General features: G+C 51.3%; 9 protein-coding genes across 9 annotated transcripts; 4 read left to right on the plus strand and 5 right to left on the minus strand.

Annotated features, from left to right (window-relative positions):
• Window positions 1–8: 8 nt before the first annotated feature.
• On the minus strand, window positions 9–649 carry QC762_0082020 (uncharacterized protein). The gene is made up of 2 exons (XM_062883916.1): window positions 381–649; window positions 9–301 (listed from the first exon to the last, which is right to left on the minus strand). The coding sequence occupies exons 1-2, from the start codon at window positions 506–508 to the stop codon at window positions 142–144; spliced, it is 288 nt and encodes a 95-aa protein (XP_062742261.1). The 5' UTR covers window positions 509–649; the 3' UTR covers window positions 9–141.
• A 3,307-nt stretch (window positions 650–3,956) lies between these two features.
• On the minus strand, window positions 3,957–4,947 carry QC762_0082030 (uncharacterized protein; the record flags this gene model as incomplete). The annotated part of the gene is made up of 2 exons (XM_062883917.1): window positions 3,957–4,780; window positions 4,842–4,947. 2 exons carry the CDS (start codon window positions 4,945–4,947, stop codon window positions 3,957–3,959), a joined length of 930 nt encoding a protein of 309 aa, XP_062742262.1.
• Window positions 4,948–4,968: 21 nt separating this feature from the next.
• QC762_0082040 (uncharacterized protein) lies at window positions 4,969–5,386 on the minus strand (the record flags this gene model as incomplete). The annotated part of the gene is made up of 2 exons (XM_062883918.1): window positions 4,969–5,225; window positions 5,341–5,386. The coding sequence occupies 2 exons, from the start codon at window positions 5,384–5,386 to the stop codon at window positions 4,969–4,971; spliced, it is 303 nt and encodes a 100-aa protein (XP_062742263.1).
• Window positions 5,387–6,325: 939 nt separating this feature from the next.
• QC762_512037 (uncharacterized protein) lies at window positions 6,326–6,799 on the minus strand (the record flags this gene model as incomplete). The annotated part of the gene is made up of 1 exon (XM_062891603.1): window positions 6,326–6,799. The coding sequence occupies one exon, from the start codon at window positions 6,797–6,799 to the stop codon at window positions 6,326–6,328; it is 474 nt and encodes a 157-aa protein (XP_062742264.1).
• Window positions 6,800–7,998: 1,199 nt separating this feature from the next.
• On the plus strand, window positions 7,999–8,769 carry QC762_0082060 (uncharacterized protein; the record flags this gene model as incomplete). Its single annotated transcript, XM_062883919.1, has 1 exon — window positions 7,999–8,769. One exon carries the CDS (start codon window positions 7,999–8,001, stop codon window positions 8,767–8,769), a length of 771 nt encoding a protein of 256 aa, XP_062742265.1.
• Window positions 8,770–9,271: 502 nt separating this feature from the next.
• QC762_512040 (uncharacterized protein) lies at window positions 9,272–9,544 on the minus strand (the record flags this gene model as incomplete). The annotated part of the gene is made up of 1 exon (XM_062891604.1): window positions 9,272–9,544. One exon carries the CDS (start codon window positions 9,542–9,544, stop codon window positions 9,272–9,274), a length of 273 nt encoding a protein of 90 aa, XP_062742266.1.
• A 1,866-nt stretch (window positions 9,545–11,410) lies between these two features.
• Window positions 11,411–12,198, plus strand: QC762_512050 (uncharacterized protein; the record flags this gene model as incomplete). Its single annotated transcript, XM_062891605.1, has 2 exons — window positions 11,411–11,940; window positions 12,090–12,198. The coding sequence occupies 2 exons, from the start codon at window positions 11,411–11,413 to the stop codon at window positions 12,196–12,198; spliced, it is 639 nt and encodes a 212-aa protein (XP_062742267.1).
• A 332-nt stretch (window positions 12,199–12,530) lies between these two features.
• On the plus strand, window positions 12,531–14,096 carry QC762_512060 (uncharacterized protein; the record flags this gene model as incomplete). The annotated part of the gene is made up of 1 exon (XM_062891606.1): window positions 12,531–14,096. The coding sequence occupies one exon, from the start codon at window positions 12,531–12,533 to the stop codon at window positions 14,094–14,096; it is 1,566 nt and encodes a 521-aa protein (XP_062742268.1).
• Window positions 14,097–14,635: 539 nt separating this feature from the next.
• On the plus strand, window positions 14,636–15,279 carry QC762_512065 (uncharacterized protein; the record flags this gene model as incomplete). The annotated part of the gene is made up of 2 exons (XM_062891607.1): window positions 14,636–15,037; window positions 15,100–15,279. 2 exons carry the CDS (start codon window positions 14,636–14,638, stop codon window positions 15,277–15,279), a joined length of 582 nt encoding a protein of 193 aa, XP_062742269.1.
• Window positions 15,280–15,612: the final 333 nt, after the last annotated feature.

Genomic DNA, 15,612 nt, shown 5'->3' on the forward strand with positions numbered 1-15,612 from the left:
GTATCAGGGTAGGATGCAGTTCACGCAGATGGATACGTAATTCAGTCACGGCTAGCCCGTGAAACTATGGACGATGTTGCTACCGAGGTAGCACACTAAATCGCTCTCCACCTCAAAGCACAGAGTACCAGAACTAGGCACCTAGAAACCCTTGGGTCCGCAGTACTGCTTCTTGCGCCACACCAGGTACAGATAGTCGCCGCCACGACCCTTGTTGATGTCACCCGTCATGCTGTTCCAGCCATCCGGGGGGCTGTGCTGAGCGTCACCGGTTCTCCAAAGAGCAACATCGGTAACAAAGCTGGTGAAGCAAGAAAGGAGAGTCGTTAGCTACTATCCAGGAAAACAAGCACGGGCTCCCAGGATTCGAAACAACTCACTGAGTGGCATCCATATTGTTGGACCATGAGAAGTAGCGGTAGTCACCGCCGGCACCCTTGGCAAGGTCGTCATTGCGGTTGCCGTCGGCGCTGCCGCGGATGTCGGTCCAGAAATTGTCGACCATCATCTTGGGCCTGGGCGCGCGCTTGGGGATGAGCCAGACTTACTCGCCTCCAAAGCCCTTGTTGATGTCGGCGGATTGGCCGTTGATCTCGTTGATGGAGTCGCCGGGCTTATTCTCGCCGTAGTGAGTCTGTTTTTGATCAGGTGTTAGTTCTAGGGGGATTCTACGGAGGACTGGGTGTGCACCTACCTCAAACCAGGAGAAGAACTCTCCGTAGTTGCGGGTGGACCCGGGGGATTGCTGCGGGTAGACTCAGAAGGCATATTGAGTGACCGTGTTAGAAGTTGATCTTGTGGGTTTGGAATGGTGTGTCAGAGGACATCCAGTCCCGCCTGGGCGTCAGAGTTGGCGACAATGAGTCCCAGTACGACGAGATTGTGGCCTTCACGGAGCAGATTATTAACAAGAACTTTGCTCGCCTTTTCGAGTTGTATCCTGCTATGAGCAAGATCAACTTTGACGACCCTACAGTCAGTAGCATTGAAGCTGTCACCCATCCCTCGCAGATCACTATTCCCAGCGACAACTCCTCCAAGATCAAGGGTGTCCTGTTCCAGATTCGGTAGGTGTTTTTGTTCTCTGCCTCCCAGACCTCTTGTCCTAACAACCTGGCCTCAGGTTCAAAACGGGCCGTTTCCGCTCTGCGAATGGCCTTGTTGAGATTCCTATAGACGGTTGGATCTTGACGGTCGATTATCCCATTGGAACTCAGGAGGTGCTTTGTGTCGCCGAAACCGGCCAGCCAAAGTCGACAGACGTCACCAAACAGGTCTTTGCCGTACCTGGTGACTATACGGCCGAGCGTATTCTTGCGCAGATCTCAAGTATGTACACGCCTTGGAAAGTTGAGCATCTATGGGCCTGCTGACATATGATGAAGCCGCGAAATGGGGTAACCCGTTGCCAAAGTATAGCACCTTTGGGATCAATGAGAAGACAAAGAATCCAAAGACCTACAAGGATTGGTGCGATGAGATCGATTCGACGGGCAATGCCAGTATTCTATAGGCATCATCTTTATCATCTCGCGTATTTTGCTTGGAATCAAAGAGGACCATCAGTTGACCGCGCAGAGTCATCCCCTCGTCATCATCAGTCAGGATGTCCAAAGTTGACCGGCCCCAGTTCTTGGCCACTGCCCCAGCCAGGGCTGTTTTGGAATGTCAGCAACGGAGAAGCAGGTGTGGAGAAACGCAACTCACACATGCTATGGAGGTTGTCGTCGTAGAAGTCATGGCATGTCGAGCCTATTTCCACAAACGTGGTTTTGGTCATGTTGTATATGTCTGTGTCGATGGATTCTAGACGCTTGAATGCGCCCTTGGGGATTCTGTCATCGAAGGCATCGCTGTTGGTGGGGAAGTCCTTGCCTGTCATGAGATAAGCTTTGAGGTCTTGGCCACGCGCCGTCAAGTTAGTTCATGTGAGCAATTCGAGATAGCAGCAAGACTCACCAAAGTACGCCTTGCTTTGAAGTAGAGATGTAGCTCTCTTTTTGTTTTCAGACGCCTGAGCCTTGGGGCCGGGGATCAAAAAGAAGGTGTCAGTCGAGGACACAAGCGACTGTAGAGAGCCTTTCAGTTCCTGGTCGGCCTTGGTTGTAGGGCTCCACTGAGAAAGAGCGGCCGGAGTCATGGTCGGGCTCGCGGATGCCATTGCGAAAAGGAAGGGGAGGGAAAAGTAGAACTTGTGAAAATGTGTTCAAGTGAGGAGCAGCTGACACTGGCAGTACCTGCGGAAGAAGCGACTCCAGCTGTATGAATACAGACTCAAAGTTTAAGCTCACGTCATATGCGCTCAGTTCTCACTTGAACTTCGGTGCCTGCCTAGAACCTGCCAAGAGGTTGGGCAGTCAGCCCCTGTTCTCAACCGATCCCGCTTGAACTCTTTGAGTCGACAAACAACCCTCCACTTGGGATTCTAGTCAGTAAGATATTTGATTCCTTGTCGTATGTTCAACCACTCTTCCTTGATGTGCATGGGGGAGAAGTGTGGCAACTTGTCACCAGATGCGTGAAGAGCTTGTGTTACTCTTCCCTGTCACAAAACAAGTACCATATGATGTGGAGAAAATCTCCGTGTTTCTAGCTAGACCACTGGCTACTACTCTACCAAGCCCCCAATCTAGCCTAAGGCTTTCTCGCCAAAGCAGCTTGAAAACCCGGGCACTCCTTCCTCAAATCATCCTTCGTAACCTTGTGCTTAGCATCTCTCTTCGCCTGCCTAACACCACGCCCAAAATTCTTGACAGCACTCTGCTGGAACTCCAACGGCGCGGCGGCGAAGTCGGCATCAGACATACACAAGTGAAGTTGCATCTCTCTCGTGTTCAAACGGCAACTTCTAGCATCGGGGTGGTCATCCTCCTGGTAGACGTTCATGCAGATTGCGTTCTTCTTGCACTACAGAATTTGGCATGTGTTGTAGGCAGGGTCGGAAGAGCCAGGGAAAGTTACTGGGACGTAGACGTTTTGGTCGTTGAAAGGGCTTGCCGTAAAGGCCGGGGCCTTAAGCTGTTATTTGTCTGGACCTTGTCCCCACGGCGAATCTTGACCGAGACGCCTTTGTCGTTCTTCAGAATGCCATAGCCGTGTGCAGAGCCAGCCGCTGCCTCAAGGGGCTCACCGACCTTGCCGATACAGAGGTCGTTCACGCCCTTGTCACAAGCGTTGGGGTCGTCAGCAGAGGCGTTGTGCCACCAGTACAGGGGGAAGCTGCAGTGGTTGTGGACTTGAACCAAGTCGGCAGCGGAGGCGGACTGGGTGAGGAGGCCGAGTGTATCGGCCAGGCCGGCTAGAAGGAAGTTGGTAAAGGAATGCATTTTGCTGGCTTGTCGATGTAGGTGAGGATGATGGGGAGAGAAGGAATTCTAGAAAGAAAGTTGACAGATATATATACGTCTTGAAGGCCCCTCAAGAGCAGAGTGAACGAACTGTCGGAGTGGATCTGTGGAGGTAGCTAAATCTCTGATGGGTAACGAGTTGATGCTCCTGGTTTTGTTGAAAAGTAGCTCTTGCTGGAACTCTTGGTAGACTATGTGGTGATAGCTTGATATCTTACTCATGTGAGAGCAAAGAGCAACCTGTTCCCTGTTACAAGTATCTGCTCTCAGATACAGGTGGGTATTAGTTCCTTAAAAAAACCCAGTTCTACTGGTTCAAAGGCATCATGCTGCTCTTTCAACTTGACATGAAGTATGATTATAACCAGAGGACGATGGGATGATGACGCCAGTATGGAATCTTTCAAAGTGCTGTAAAAGAGCAAATTCAGATGATTTTGTGAAACGTCTAGAAAAAAAGAAAATTACAAGGGCGTACATCTGGCTCCCTTGTAGGAAAACAACCGCAGTGGATGTCAGATGATTCCATCTGACATGAAAACAAGGAAAGCAAACTCATAATGTGCTAGCATACCTTGCAGATTGGTATGACTCTTACATCATTTCCCGTCATACCCGGCGGCGTGAAGCCTGATGCTGGTGTGTTTCCGGCATAGTTGTAGAAAGACTGCCCAGGTTCATCCTCGTCGTCTTGATCCTACTTCCCTCTGACCACTTCTTCAACTCATCCAACAGCTCCACAGGCAGCCCGTCAAAGCCTATCATCAGAGAATTCTGCTCGTCCTTCTTCGCATCGGCGGTGGCTGCAAAGTACGGTTCAGAAAGATCCTCGATCAGGTACCTAACACCAACGGGTTCCCCATTCTCGTAGGCAAGTAGAAGAAGCGACTTGCTGAGCGAATTGAAGGGAATAAACAGATGGAGATCTTCTACACCATGCCGCCCATTGGAATCGTGTAAAAACACTAGCCCCTCGCGAAGGAAGTAGCTGTGGCCTGAAAACGCGCTCCTAGCTCTGATGTGGCCCGATAAGTCCCGGCCAATGGTGGGAATGGTTGGTATACCTCTGATGGTCCTTTGGTGAGGCTGATAGTTGAGCCGGAACCTTACTGTCGTCTTCCCTTCCCAAATCCCAGCTTTTTGGAAGTCCGTAGCATCAATGACAGACTTGCCAAATGGCTTCAGTTTCTGGTTGAAGACCTTCCTGAAGACCTTCCTGAAGACCGAGAGATATGTGTCTTTGCTGGCATCAACTGCCTCACCAATTGTTCCAATGAGGTCCTTGTCTGCGTTCTTGTTCGGCAGGCTGAATGAGATGATCTTGAGGTACTTCCGTTTAATGGGGGAGAGGCCAGTGGCGGCATTGGGCACGATAAGCACGCGGTGGTTCTTTTGTCTCTTGGCTTTGGGCTCTGGGAGGATGATGACATGTTCTGTAACAGGTTATCAGCAAGCGAGGATCGGGAGTGGTGCTGGAACAAGATGATGACTTACCGATATTGACGAAAGGAATCATCTTGATCCCGTCTGCTCCGCCGATTATCCGCACACCCCCACTCTTCTTGATCTTGGAGTTCCCACTCTGTACCTCGAAACGCATGTTGTAAGGAGAAGGATAACGTTATTGTGAGGAAATATGCTTATTCGTTCCAAGCAAATGGAATCCTGTTCCAACGCTGATATTCTCTTCCTCGTTGCCATAGTAAAACTGACTTTCACGGGTCAGGGTGCTCCAGTCAAGGGAATCGACGGCTGAAGCCTTCCGCTCCTCTGAAGCATCTTGACCTGCGGCGGCATCCTGAACCTCTCCGGCAAGCTCCTCCTCAATAGCGGCCTGTGCGGGGACTGCGTCTGCGAGGTCTGTGCCGAACTGTCGAACTGTTTGGTGGTTTTGGCGTTGCTGACGCTGATGCCTTCGTAGCTTTTAAGCTTGGCGGATGCGCGGGCTCCGGTGTGGTCGTGGCCTCCCTGGAAGCAACGCGTGATGATCGACGCGTCGGCGCGGTGCTTGGAACTCCAATTTGCTTGCGAGGAGGCATGTTTGCGGCCAGAAAATATCTTGAAACAGATAGACAGGAATGATTCAATGTCGTCGAGGTAGAAGTCGCTTTAGGCTTTGCGTTACTTTTATACAGTTCGGGGGCCGAAAAACTGGACAAGATTTGACTTTGTGGAAATCATTTGGTGCCATCTGGGGATGGCCCTAACTCAGTTGGTAATCTCAGCCACAGTTTGGATCCTTTTCTGATGTTTGCGTTCATCGTTCTTGAGACAAGGGTATGATCTGTCGATGAAACTCGTAGTGCTCGCTCGTCGAGCCTTCTCGTTGCAAAGAGAAAGGTAAATAATGGAACCCATACATTAAATGATTGGCCTTCTCAGCACAAGATTCAATCGAAATCCAGTCTCTGTTTGTTGCTGTCCAGGTGCATTTCGAAACAGATAAAAAAAAATAGGGAAAAAGAGGTGACCATGATGGGCTTGAACCCACTACCTGAAGCGAAGGGTCGGTCCGGTCCACACAACCCCAACTGGCCAGGCCAGGTGGCACGCGGCTCCTTAACCATTGCGCTATCTACATACAATGTTTAGCTACTTCGCTGGTGGGAAGAGCCAAAGGGTGGTATATAAGCTGCCGCTTACTGGATCTATCAGGTACCTATCTCACACCATCGAACCTGGAACCCTTAGGGGCCTTTTCACACCAAACGGTTCTTGTCCTCAACGTCGATGTGCTTGCTGCTGCTTTTTGTATTGTCCTCCTGTCACTTGTTTGTCAAGTTGAAGAGGCAACCGATGGAATGTTATGTACAACAATGAAGCGACGGTGGTTGTATTCGAGAGACAAGCTCATAATGTTGGCAGGAAAGAAAAAGTCTTGTCCTCTGGCTTGTCCAGGCTTTTCCCACCCAGGTTGTGTTGTCCACCTCGCATCTCCCAACCGCCGCCACTAGCACCGCCCAGACGACGTCACCTACCTACTCAACCTTCTCCAGCCTCTCCCTCCCCTTCTTCAGGTACTCCATATAATTTATTCTCTCCTGACACCGATCTCTATCCATCCCCGCATTGTCCACCTTCGCCTGGAGATCATTCAGCCTCCGCTCCAAAGCAAGGCTCCGGAGAAAATACGCCGTCCTCAACGCATTCAGCGAGGCATTCTCCTGCCTAAGCTTGACGATCGTTGCCTCCAACTTGACAATCTTTTGACTCAGTTTTGACTCATCCAATTCCTCTTTATGCCGCCTCTCCATAGAGATCATATCACTTTCCATCTTCTTCTTCTCGCCCTTCAACGAGTCGCAGTGCCGTTGGAGCCGAGTGTATTCTTTGAGGAGCGTCTTGCGGTTCATACGTTCAGGGGGCCGTGGTTCGCAAGATGAGGCGGGCTTCTCGCGCGTTAGATGGAGGCGCGAGCGGACGCCCTGCATCCGTTCTGAAAAGTTTCCCATGTTAGATGTGTGGTGAGGGACTGATATGATGGGATGTGTGTTTGCGGTGAAGTGTTGCTTGAGAGGCACCAAGAACGTCAGGACATGGAGACACCGCCTTGACAGTCATGATGTCGAGAACGGAGAACCCCATGGGGAGGCGACGGATGGCTCAGGGTGGCTTCGCAAGACTTTTGGCGGGTGAAAGCTTAATGTTCAACACAAAATGTGGTAGACCCCAGTTCCTGAATCGCGCAATCACGGAAACCGGGGTTTGGAAATTGCAAACACTCAAGACAAACGTCGTCGATTAAAAAGCCAACTGCCAGCTTCATGGTGGATGGATTATGCCACCTACTCGATGCACAAAATGCTGTTGCAAGAGCCCCCTGTTCGGGTTCCTTTCCACCTTCCACCCACCTTCCTTCCGGCTTCCCCTACAACAAGCCAATAAATCTTCAACAGCTCTTTCCCAAGTTTTGTGAAACCCAGGTGACCGGGCAGCGGTAGTCGCAGGATGGGAAATGACAAAGATGGTCAAAAACCGGCGGAGAGAGATAGGACATGCGATGACAAGGACGATAAGGGAGATGACCAAGATGGGGAAAATGAAACTTGTCACCCGGATGGTATTGATCACTTGTGAGGGGAATTACACCGCAACACCTTCTAGACATGATAGCAAGCAGCCAGTGATAAACAAATGTTTTTTCGCTTGGCAAATTGCCCAATTGCTTGACAGCGGCACAAGCTGAACAAATGAGGCTGCCCAGCGTGTGGTGGTCCTCGGCGCTTAACCTACCCGCCAACCGTTGGGAAGCGCCGCAAGCGGTGCGCCGCTCCACTAAGGCAATATGTGACAGCCAATTATGACTTGGTGCAGGTAACAGCCGCGATTGACTTGTCGGAAGGGGATTAGCTACCGCTCATGCGAGATTTTGGATGCAAGCCCTGGTATTGGATGAGTGGGGGAGAGGGGAGGTTCGGGGGGAAGGCATGCAAGTGTTTTGGTCGATTGGGCGGTTGAGGGAGGATCCTGGGGTTTGGGAGCTTGATTTTTGATGGGCGTCTGGAGAAAGGAGAAAGGCTAGGTAGTTTTACCAGCCTCTGTAATTTCGAGTTGCATAGGTACGGTTGGGTAGGATATAATTATGCTGTTTTGAGCCACGTCCGATCTGTTCTGGCTTTGTCTAGTTCCATGCTATCATTACGACAACAAAATGCACCCCCTTACTACGTCAGACCTCGCCTTCTTGCTTTGCACGTCTTCATCTACTTCCCCACCAAGAGCGCCACTGATATTGAGGACAACGTATGGGTTGGTGGTTGTTACTCAGAGCGATGGATCGTTGGACATATCGATATCAGAACAAAAGCCACCGCGTGGAAAGGGGATGGTAGTCGGGGGGGGTTGCTCTGTTCTTGCCAGCCCTGTCATACTTCCCGTTCCACGGATATCGCCACCGCAAAACGAGCATTATCTGCTTTCTCCAGATTTCACCACGTCGACGTACCTCTGGTCACCAAGCTCGGCGAGCTTAGACGAGTGGACACCGGCGGATGAGGCACTGCTAGAGTCGTTGTATTCTGGTGAGGTGGATGAGGAAGGGGGTTGGTTTGACGGTTATCTTGATTGGGTGGGGAGGGCGGAGGATCAGCTCCATGGTTTGGGTTCGTCGAGGCTGTGGAGAGGACCGGAAGAGTCAAACGATAGCTTTGTCAGCGTTGATTCTCCAACAGAACCAGGAGGGGGGATTGATGGGCAGCCTTTCAAAGACGAGGGCGAGAGAACGCTGTGGTTAGTGGAGGGTATGTTGTTAGCGTCTTGGTTGGCGCTGCAGGAGGGAGTCGAAGGAGTTGGTTATCGCGTTGGCAGGTACGAGGACGCTGTGGAGGGGGAGCAGGACGAGGGTATGTATTTGTTGGAAAGAGGGGGCACTGAGAGTTTGGGCGAGGTCGTTGCGGCTTTCTTGAGGAATGTGAGATTTTGAATGACATTGCTAGGCGTTTGGGGCAAGATGCATAGCATGGGATTGGGAAAGAACATTGGCGAATTTCATGACCCATTTCGACATCGAAACTGAGAGAGAAAAGATGGCGGTTTTGCATTTCGTTTGACCATGATCATTTGTAAAAAAGGTATGACGAGAAAACTGTTTATACCGTGGCATTATATGTGCTGTGATGAAGACCCCTTCCCGTCGGCTTCCCTTAACCTCCCCCTTCCATCCCCATGCACAACCTGTGCTTGTCATTGACGCGCTCCCCTCCAGTCCTGATGATCCAACCTTGACTCGGCATAACTCGATGATGTAGCCCTCTCCCCACCATCTCCTCCGCGCGTCAAAGTCAACTTGGGCATAGCAGCCCACCCCATTCATCTCAAAGCCTTGAAATCATGAGCCCGTCCTCACACGCTGCCAACTGTTCTGAGACTCGTTCCTTCTCACCCAGACTGAATTATCCTATTTCTTGTCCACTGAGATAACCCGACTACCGACTCGACATTGCGAAATAGAGCATAATCATCGGCCACCCCGTCGATAGTAAGAACGCCGCCAGTACCGAGAATAGGTTTGGATCTCTGTCCGATTCCCTGCCCGACCAACGAGAAAGCAGCGTGACGGCGCACCAGATCATGCCGATACCATACACCGACCCAGCCCACGCGATGCCCAAGATGATGCTGTTCATCTGGTCCTCCTTGGCGAACACGGCACCAGCGGTGTCGGCGAATGGCTCCTCAAGAGAAAGATTCTGACCCATTTTGGCGGTTGGTGTGTGGTGCTACAGAGATAAAAAGGGAGGGTGGGGTGTTGTCGCTAGTTGGTGGTAGAAATGAAGGATAGCGAGGTGATGGTTCGACCAGCGACAGACAAGGAAAATCCAGTCACAGGGTATATAATAAAATGATAAAGTCGAAATCTGACCTAGAGGATTAAAAGGTCAAATGCAAAAGAGAATGGTAGAATCGAAGTGGTATTGTGTTAGGAAATGACTGCGACCAGCGACCAGCGATCAATAAACCTGCCCGACAACAACAGTGGGAAAAAAAAGAACGAATGGGAATTTGTTGGTGGAGAGAGGGAAAAGGTGGAAGAAAAGAGTAGGAAAAGAGAAGCAGATGGAAAAAGAGAAGAGAGAGTCGAATCTCAAACACACCACCTCGTCTTGGGTAGCGCAAGGAGGTCGAAAGCTGAGGCGATCTAACAGCGAGGCGAGGTTGGTGATTGGCCCCTCCCCCAGACTTGAGACGGTTGGTGATCCGGACGAGCCTCCTTTTACAGGGGGTGACCTCCTGGTCGGTGCCCCGGTGGCCCGTGCTGGAAACAATGCCATGTTACCCTCCTTGACTTACTGCACGGCTTTGGGAGTTTCCGGATGGAAAACAGATGAGATCGTCGGCTCATGGTCATGCTGGATGCTACCATTGATCAGATGCAGAAAGTCAAAATGTATAAATATCGACGCGTCTTCTTCTGCAGTTTGAGTGAAGGGCTAGGGGGCCAGACACGCGAGGTTGCACTGACGTTACTTTGTTCAGTGGGTCAATGTGGGGCATCAAAGGGCCCCAGCGTCTTTTGCTTTTGCGCCTGCCATCTCATCTCTGACACGCCCAGCAACACCCTGGGGCAACACCATCGGGCTGTCTCCCAGATGAGTTTTCTCATCAATTGCATTTGAAGTTGAGGGTCGAATCAGGAGCGGCCAAGCGCAGAAACAAGCGCAGAAACAAGCGCAGAAACAAGCGCCAAGGCAGTATCCGACGGCGCTTGTGTTAGGATGCCAGGCCTGGCCACTTTCATGGCCTATCAGGACGGCCTGAATGCAATTGCTGTTGTGACAGCGAGAATCCCATCCTTTGTTGTCCTTTGACATTCTTCTGGTTTTTCGCTTGAAATGTTGAGTCTTTTGGGTGGGTGGGTGCATTTAAGGGTTCATTTTAATCAACGCCGGGACCCCTGATATGGCTGTCTGGGATTGGTTTCTATGTTCGTGACTTCGTGAGACGAAGAACAATGGAATTCTTGACATCTTTGGCACCAAAGATGCAGGAGGCAAAACAGAGCATTGTATGGACATCTGACATGGACCACACGCTTTATCAAAGTCTTAAGGACTGCTATAAGTAGGTGGCGTGGACTTTGCCTCTTCCCCAAGGCTGAGTCTTCCAAAGCCAGCACACTATCGGTCAAATCTGCAACCGCAACTCGCTACCCAGGAGCAAGCTGGCATGGCAGTGAATAAGGAGTACCAATATTCCTTGAAATACCTTAACGATTTATTCTCAGCCCTGTATAACTTCATCTATGGTCACACTTCAGCCCAGCCGGGAGAATGCATGGCCTTAATTTATAATCTTCTCATTGCTCTAAGATTCTATCTCAGTCGTTTCCCGGAATGCGACTATTCTGTTAGCACAATTCGAGATCTTGATGCCCCCCGGAGGGAACCTTTCTAGTAGTAGTATACTGGAAATGTTGGATTGCATCATCTGACGGTTCTGTATATTTTCTTTGGCCCACACCGTTGCGCATGTTGTGGGTTTGAGACGTACCTAATGCACCTTCAATTCATAAGAAAAAAGTCTTGTTATTCATCGCCATCAAAGAGCATCTGAAGAAGGCCAGAATGTGCAGCAAGCAAACAGGGCTGTGGTGGAGTGTGGCGCCAGGGTGGTTGAACTTTGACCTTCCATCGCTCCTTCCCTTACTGCTGTCTGCTGCCTTGAACTTCCTTCAAAGGTCCTCACCCCAACTCTGCTTGCCCCGTTCACCGCAACCTCCGACTTTTCCCGACACATGCCCAGTACCCAGCAAAATGACAGATACGGATCAGCCACACTCTCACCTCGAGGAATCACAAGACATTGTTATGGAACAAGATGAGCCACGGGCTTTCCCAGAAGTGCCACGGACTTTGCCAGAAGTGCCCCAAGTGCCGCAAGATTCGCAGACCCTCAACGAATTCCGGAAGTCCGCCGACGAAGTCGCCCGCCTCGCCCTCCTAGTACAGCAGGAACAAGAAAATGATCAGCTTTTGTGCACCGCAAGCTCGGTTAGCCTCATTGGCGACTTTGTCACTGCCTGGAGGATCCACAATCGGCTATTTCCGGGGCACGGCTCACCCAGTTCATATTTCCACGGAAAGTCTAAATTGAGGTGGGTGAGAGCTACTCAGCTGCGATCACGACCGAAATGAGACGATGAGGCATTTCTGGCAAGGTTGAAATGCCTGGAGTGGGGTGGGCAAAAAGGATGGTGAGCGGCATCCGGGCAAGGCAAATGAGAGAGATTCTAATGTTAGACAGTTTAGATACCAGCAAGGAGAATCTTCCCGCGGGAAGGGATATTTTCAGGGGAGGATACCACAGCAAAAATCTCGATCAGACGTATGTTTGTACTCGTAGATTCTATTAATGACTAGCACCACAGCGATGGGTTGTGATATTGAGATTCCCGAATAGAGGCATGTCGAGAACATGGCCGATGGATACATACGTGAGACATTGGCTCAATTGACGCATAAAGCTGCGGAATTCCATCTCCATTCCAGGGACGGGACATGTGAGGACCACGCCGGGCTGACAGTCGTTGAAAGATGGGATCTCACCATGCAATATGACGTCGACGTCGTACAGTCGCGCATACGCTGACAATATTCTGCGAGGTCCGAAGCGGGGTCTCAATGTGTCTGGAATCAGACTTGACCTTCAAAGGTCGAGATTTCATTGACCGAGCAGAGCCAAAACATGTTGCTGACTGTGCTTTCCTTCAAGCTAGCAACCACCGCGGTTGCAACCACTGTTCAATCGTTATCCTGCCAGTCGGTAATTGCTCAAGATGCCCAAGTCAAAACCACATCCGGCCTCATCACCGGGCACCTCTTCCCCGACGCCTCCTGTGCACTTGAATTTCTCGGCATTCCCTACGCAAAACCCCCTCTAGGTGACCTACGATTCGCACCACCCCAAAAGCTCCTCACCCCGGACCTCTCCCGTAACGCCTCCTCCTTTGGCTACGACTGCCCCCTGTCCCCCTCCAAGCCATCCAACTACCCAGGCTTGACTCCCCAAGCCCAGCGAATAATCAACTTCTTCGCTTCCGCCGTCGGCACCCCCCAGAATGAAGACTGCCTCACCCTCAACATCTGGTCTCCCCTCCCCCCTCAGCCGCAGCCCCTCAAACCAGTCCTCATCTTCTTCTACGGCGGCCGCTTCACAATCGGCAACACCAACACCCCCTTCTACCACGGCGGCCGCCTCGCCTCCGCCGAGGATATTATCGTCATAACAGTCAATTACCGCCTCAACATCTTTGGCTTCCCTGGCTCATCCCACCTCCCGTTTCAAAACCCCGGGTTTCATGATCAACGCGCTGCGGTGGAATGGGTGCGTGATAACATCCTTGTCTTTGGCGGTGACCCAAGCAAGATCACCCTTGCAGGACAGTCCTCTGGTGCCGTGAGCGTGGATAACTGGGCATACGCCTACCACGGCGATCCGATTGTCCGGGGGTTGATCGCCCACTCCGGCACCGCGCTTTCCTTTCCATCAAATGCGAAATCTGTTCAGCAATCCAATTTCGAAGCTGTCGCCAGTTTGGTCAACTGTTCCCTTCCCAACCCAATCACTTGCATGAGGGCAGTCCCCTGGACAACCCTCCTCTCGGCAGCCTCGTCTATCAAACCAGCCAAAAGCAGCAGTCGATTAAGGGGCATACCACCCTTTTGGCCCGCACCGGATAACATTACCTTTTTTGCTGCTGATGAGCTCACTGGGCTGCCTTTGGCGAGGATTCCTGTTTTGTTGGGGAGTACAGATAATGAGGCAGGGTATTATCGTGTTCCGGCTTATGCGCAGAATATAACTCCTACTGTGGAGGAGGTGAGGTCGTTTCATTTGGAGAGTTTTACTTGTCCAGTGTTGTATCAGGCTGGTCAGAGGAGGGGGAGGGGGGTGCGGGCTTGGGTGTACAGGTATGGTGCTGATTGGGAGAATACGAGGTTGTATGAGGGGTCAGGGGCGTATCATGGAGTGGATATGAATATGGTTTTTGGGAATGGGGAGGTGGTGAGTGGGATTGAGATGGAAAAGGAGCAAAGGGAGTTGATGGGGTTTGTTCAGGGGGCTTGGGGGGGGTTTGTGAGGGATCCGGGAGGGGGATTGGAGGGAGTGGGTTGGGAGGGGTTTGGGAGGGGGAGGATGGCGGTTATTGGGAGGGGGAATAAGGCGATGATTGAGTTTCTTGATGTAGAGGGATATGAGAGGGATTGTGAGGGGGTTGTTGTCGGGGCGTTGGGGGTGATGGGGGGTTGAACCTTTGGGGGTTGGGTAGTAGTCTTTGATGTGATTGTTGTGTAGGAGGGAACCTTTTGAGAAGTAGTATCATACCTTTAGCACGAAGTATTAATATATAACGGACAGAGTGTGGGGAGGTGGTCTTTGAGTTCACTATCGGCTGTGGTGCCTAAACGAAATGCCTGTAAAGTTGCCAGCCTGAGCTGATATTGAGGGTGTGTGAGGTGATTTTCAAAGTCTGGGAGCCTTCCTGGCGTGTGTGTGTTATCAGTAATGGCCAAATTCGAAGGTTCGATCAAAAGTCATCCAAGCCATCCATCTGAACTTCAATCCTCAGGCTCGCACGCTAACGAGTTGAACACCAGTTAGGTTCGACTTTTCTTCGTGCCCATGGCCGCCCGGATTTTCACAGCCAATGACCTATTGTCAGTCCTTCTTTTTCCACGCTATTGTTCTTAGACAACCTCCATTCTTACCGCCCCAGACCTATCTTTACAACTTCAGACGCACACTCAACCTTTCGTCCCATATTTCAAGACACAAAGGCACCCCCCACCATGGCCCCAATGAGCTTCAAAGACTCCATTGCCCGCGTGGCAGGCTGGCACCTCCGAATCACGCTCGCCTGGAGATACGGTGGCCAAGACATCGGCCACCTGTTCCAGAGAATGAAATGGGCCCTGGAAGAGCACGAGGAACGCTTCGACAAACACTTTCCCCCTCCCGACCTGGACACCGAAGAAGGTCGCAAGGCGGAGGAGGTGCTGGAGGAGTTCCTTGCCACCTGGGAGCTCGACATTGAAAAGATGGAGACGCCCGAGTTCTTGACCAGCTTGATGCACATCTTCAACGAGGATCTGGAGCCAAAGTATCAGCTGAAGGACTTTAACTCCGACTTTATCAGCCCTGGTGGTGTTTGGAAGACGATGGAGACTCTGGGGCCGATTATTGATAGAGGGGTATGTTGAGCTGTTCTTTTTTGTTTGAGTGGGATCCAACTGACAGAGAGTCGCTTTATCGGATGCCTGCCGAGTCCCCCAAGAACGAGCCCGAGCCGCCCAAGCTCCCTGAGCGACCACCGCCTCTCCTCGTCACCTGCAATGGCTGTGGTGGAAAGAAGCTGTTTGGCACAGGCAGGCTGGCTCTCAAGAAGCACCGTGGGACTGGCCGTCTTCGTCGCCAGCGCCAGCGGAAGGAGTGATGGCATGGGGCTTCTTCTCACTGATTCGGTTGAAGACCTGTCAATCCTCGGGCGAAGGCTCAGTATCACAGATAATCATAATACAAGATTCATCTTTCACTCATGGACAAAATATTACACATTGCAATTAGAATTTTGTTGCAGTCTCTTTGTCTACAGGGTGTTGAACCACCAGTCAAATCTCCCTGTGACGAAGTTTGACCACAGGTCAGTACCAAACTCTCATCACCAAAAAGAAAATGCTGTTGCGCCGTTCCAACCCCCAGCCACAACTCTGGCTGGCGGTCTTTTCCACAACATTTCAATGTAATCACACACGTCAACAACATCTTC

Source organism: Podospora pseudocomata, chromosome 5 (assembly GCF_035222375.1).
Source record: "Podospora pseudocomata strain CBS 415.72m chromosome 5, whole genome shotgun sequence".
NCBI classification, from domain to species: Eukaryota; Fungi; Ascomycota; class Sordariomycetes; order Sordariales; family Podosporaceae; genus Podospora; species Podospora pseudocomata.

What these genes read in the sequence shown, in the direction of transcription:
- QC762_0082020 (XM_062883916.1), bottom strand. Translation starts at nt 508, where the DNA reads ATGATGGTCGACAATTTCTGGACCGACATCCGCGGCAGCGCCGACGGC. An exon ending in AACAATATGGATGCCACTCA is followed by an intron (nt 302 to 380) that starts GTGAGTTGTTTC and finishes TTGCTTCACCAG; the next exon opens with CTTTGTTACCGATGTTGCTC.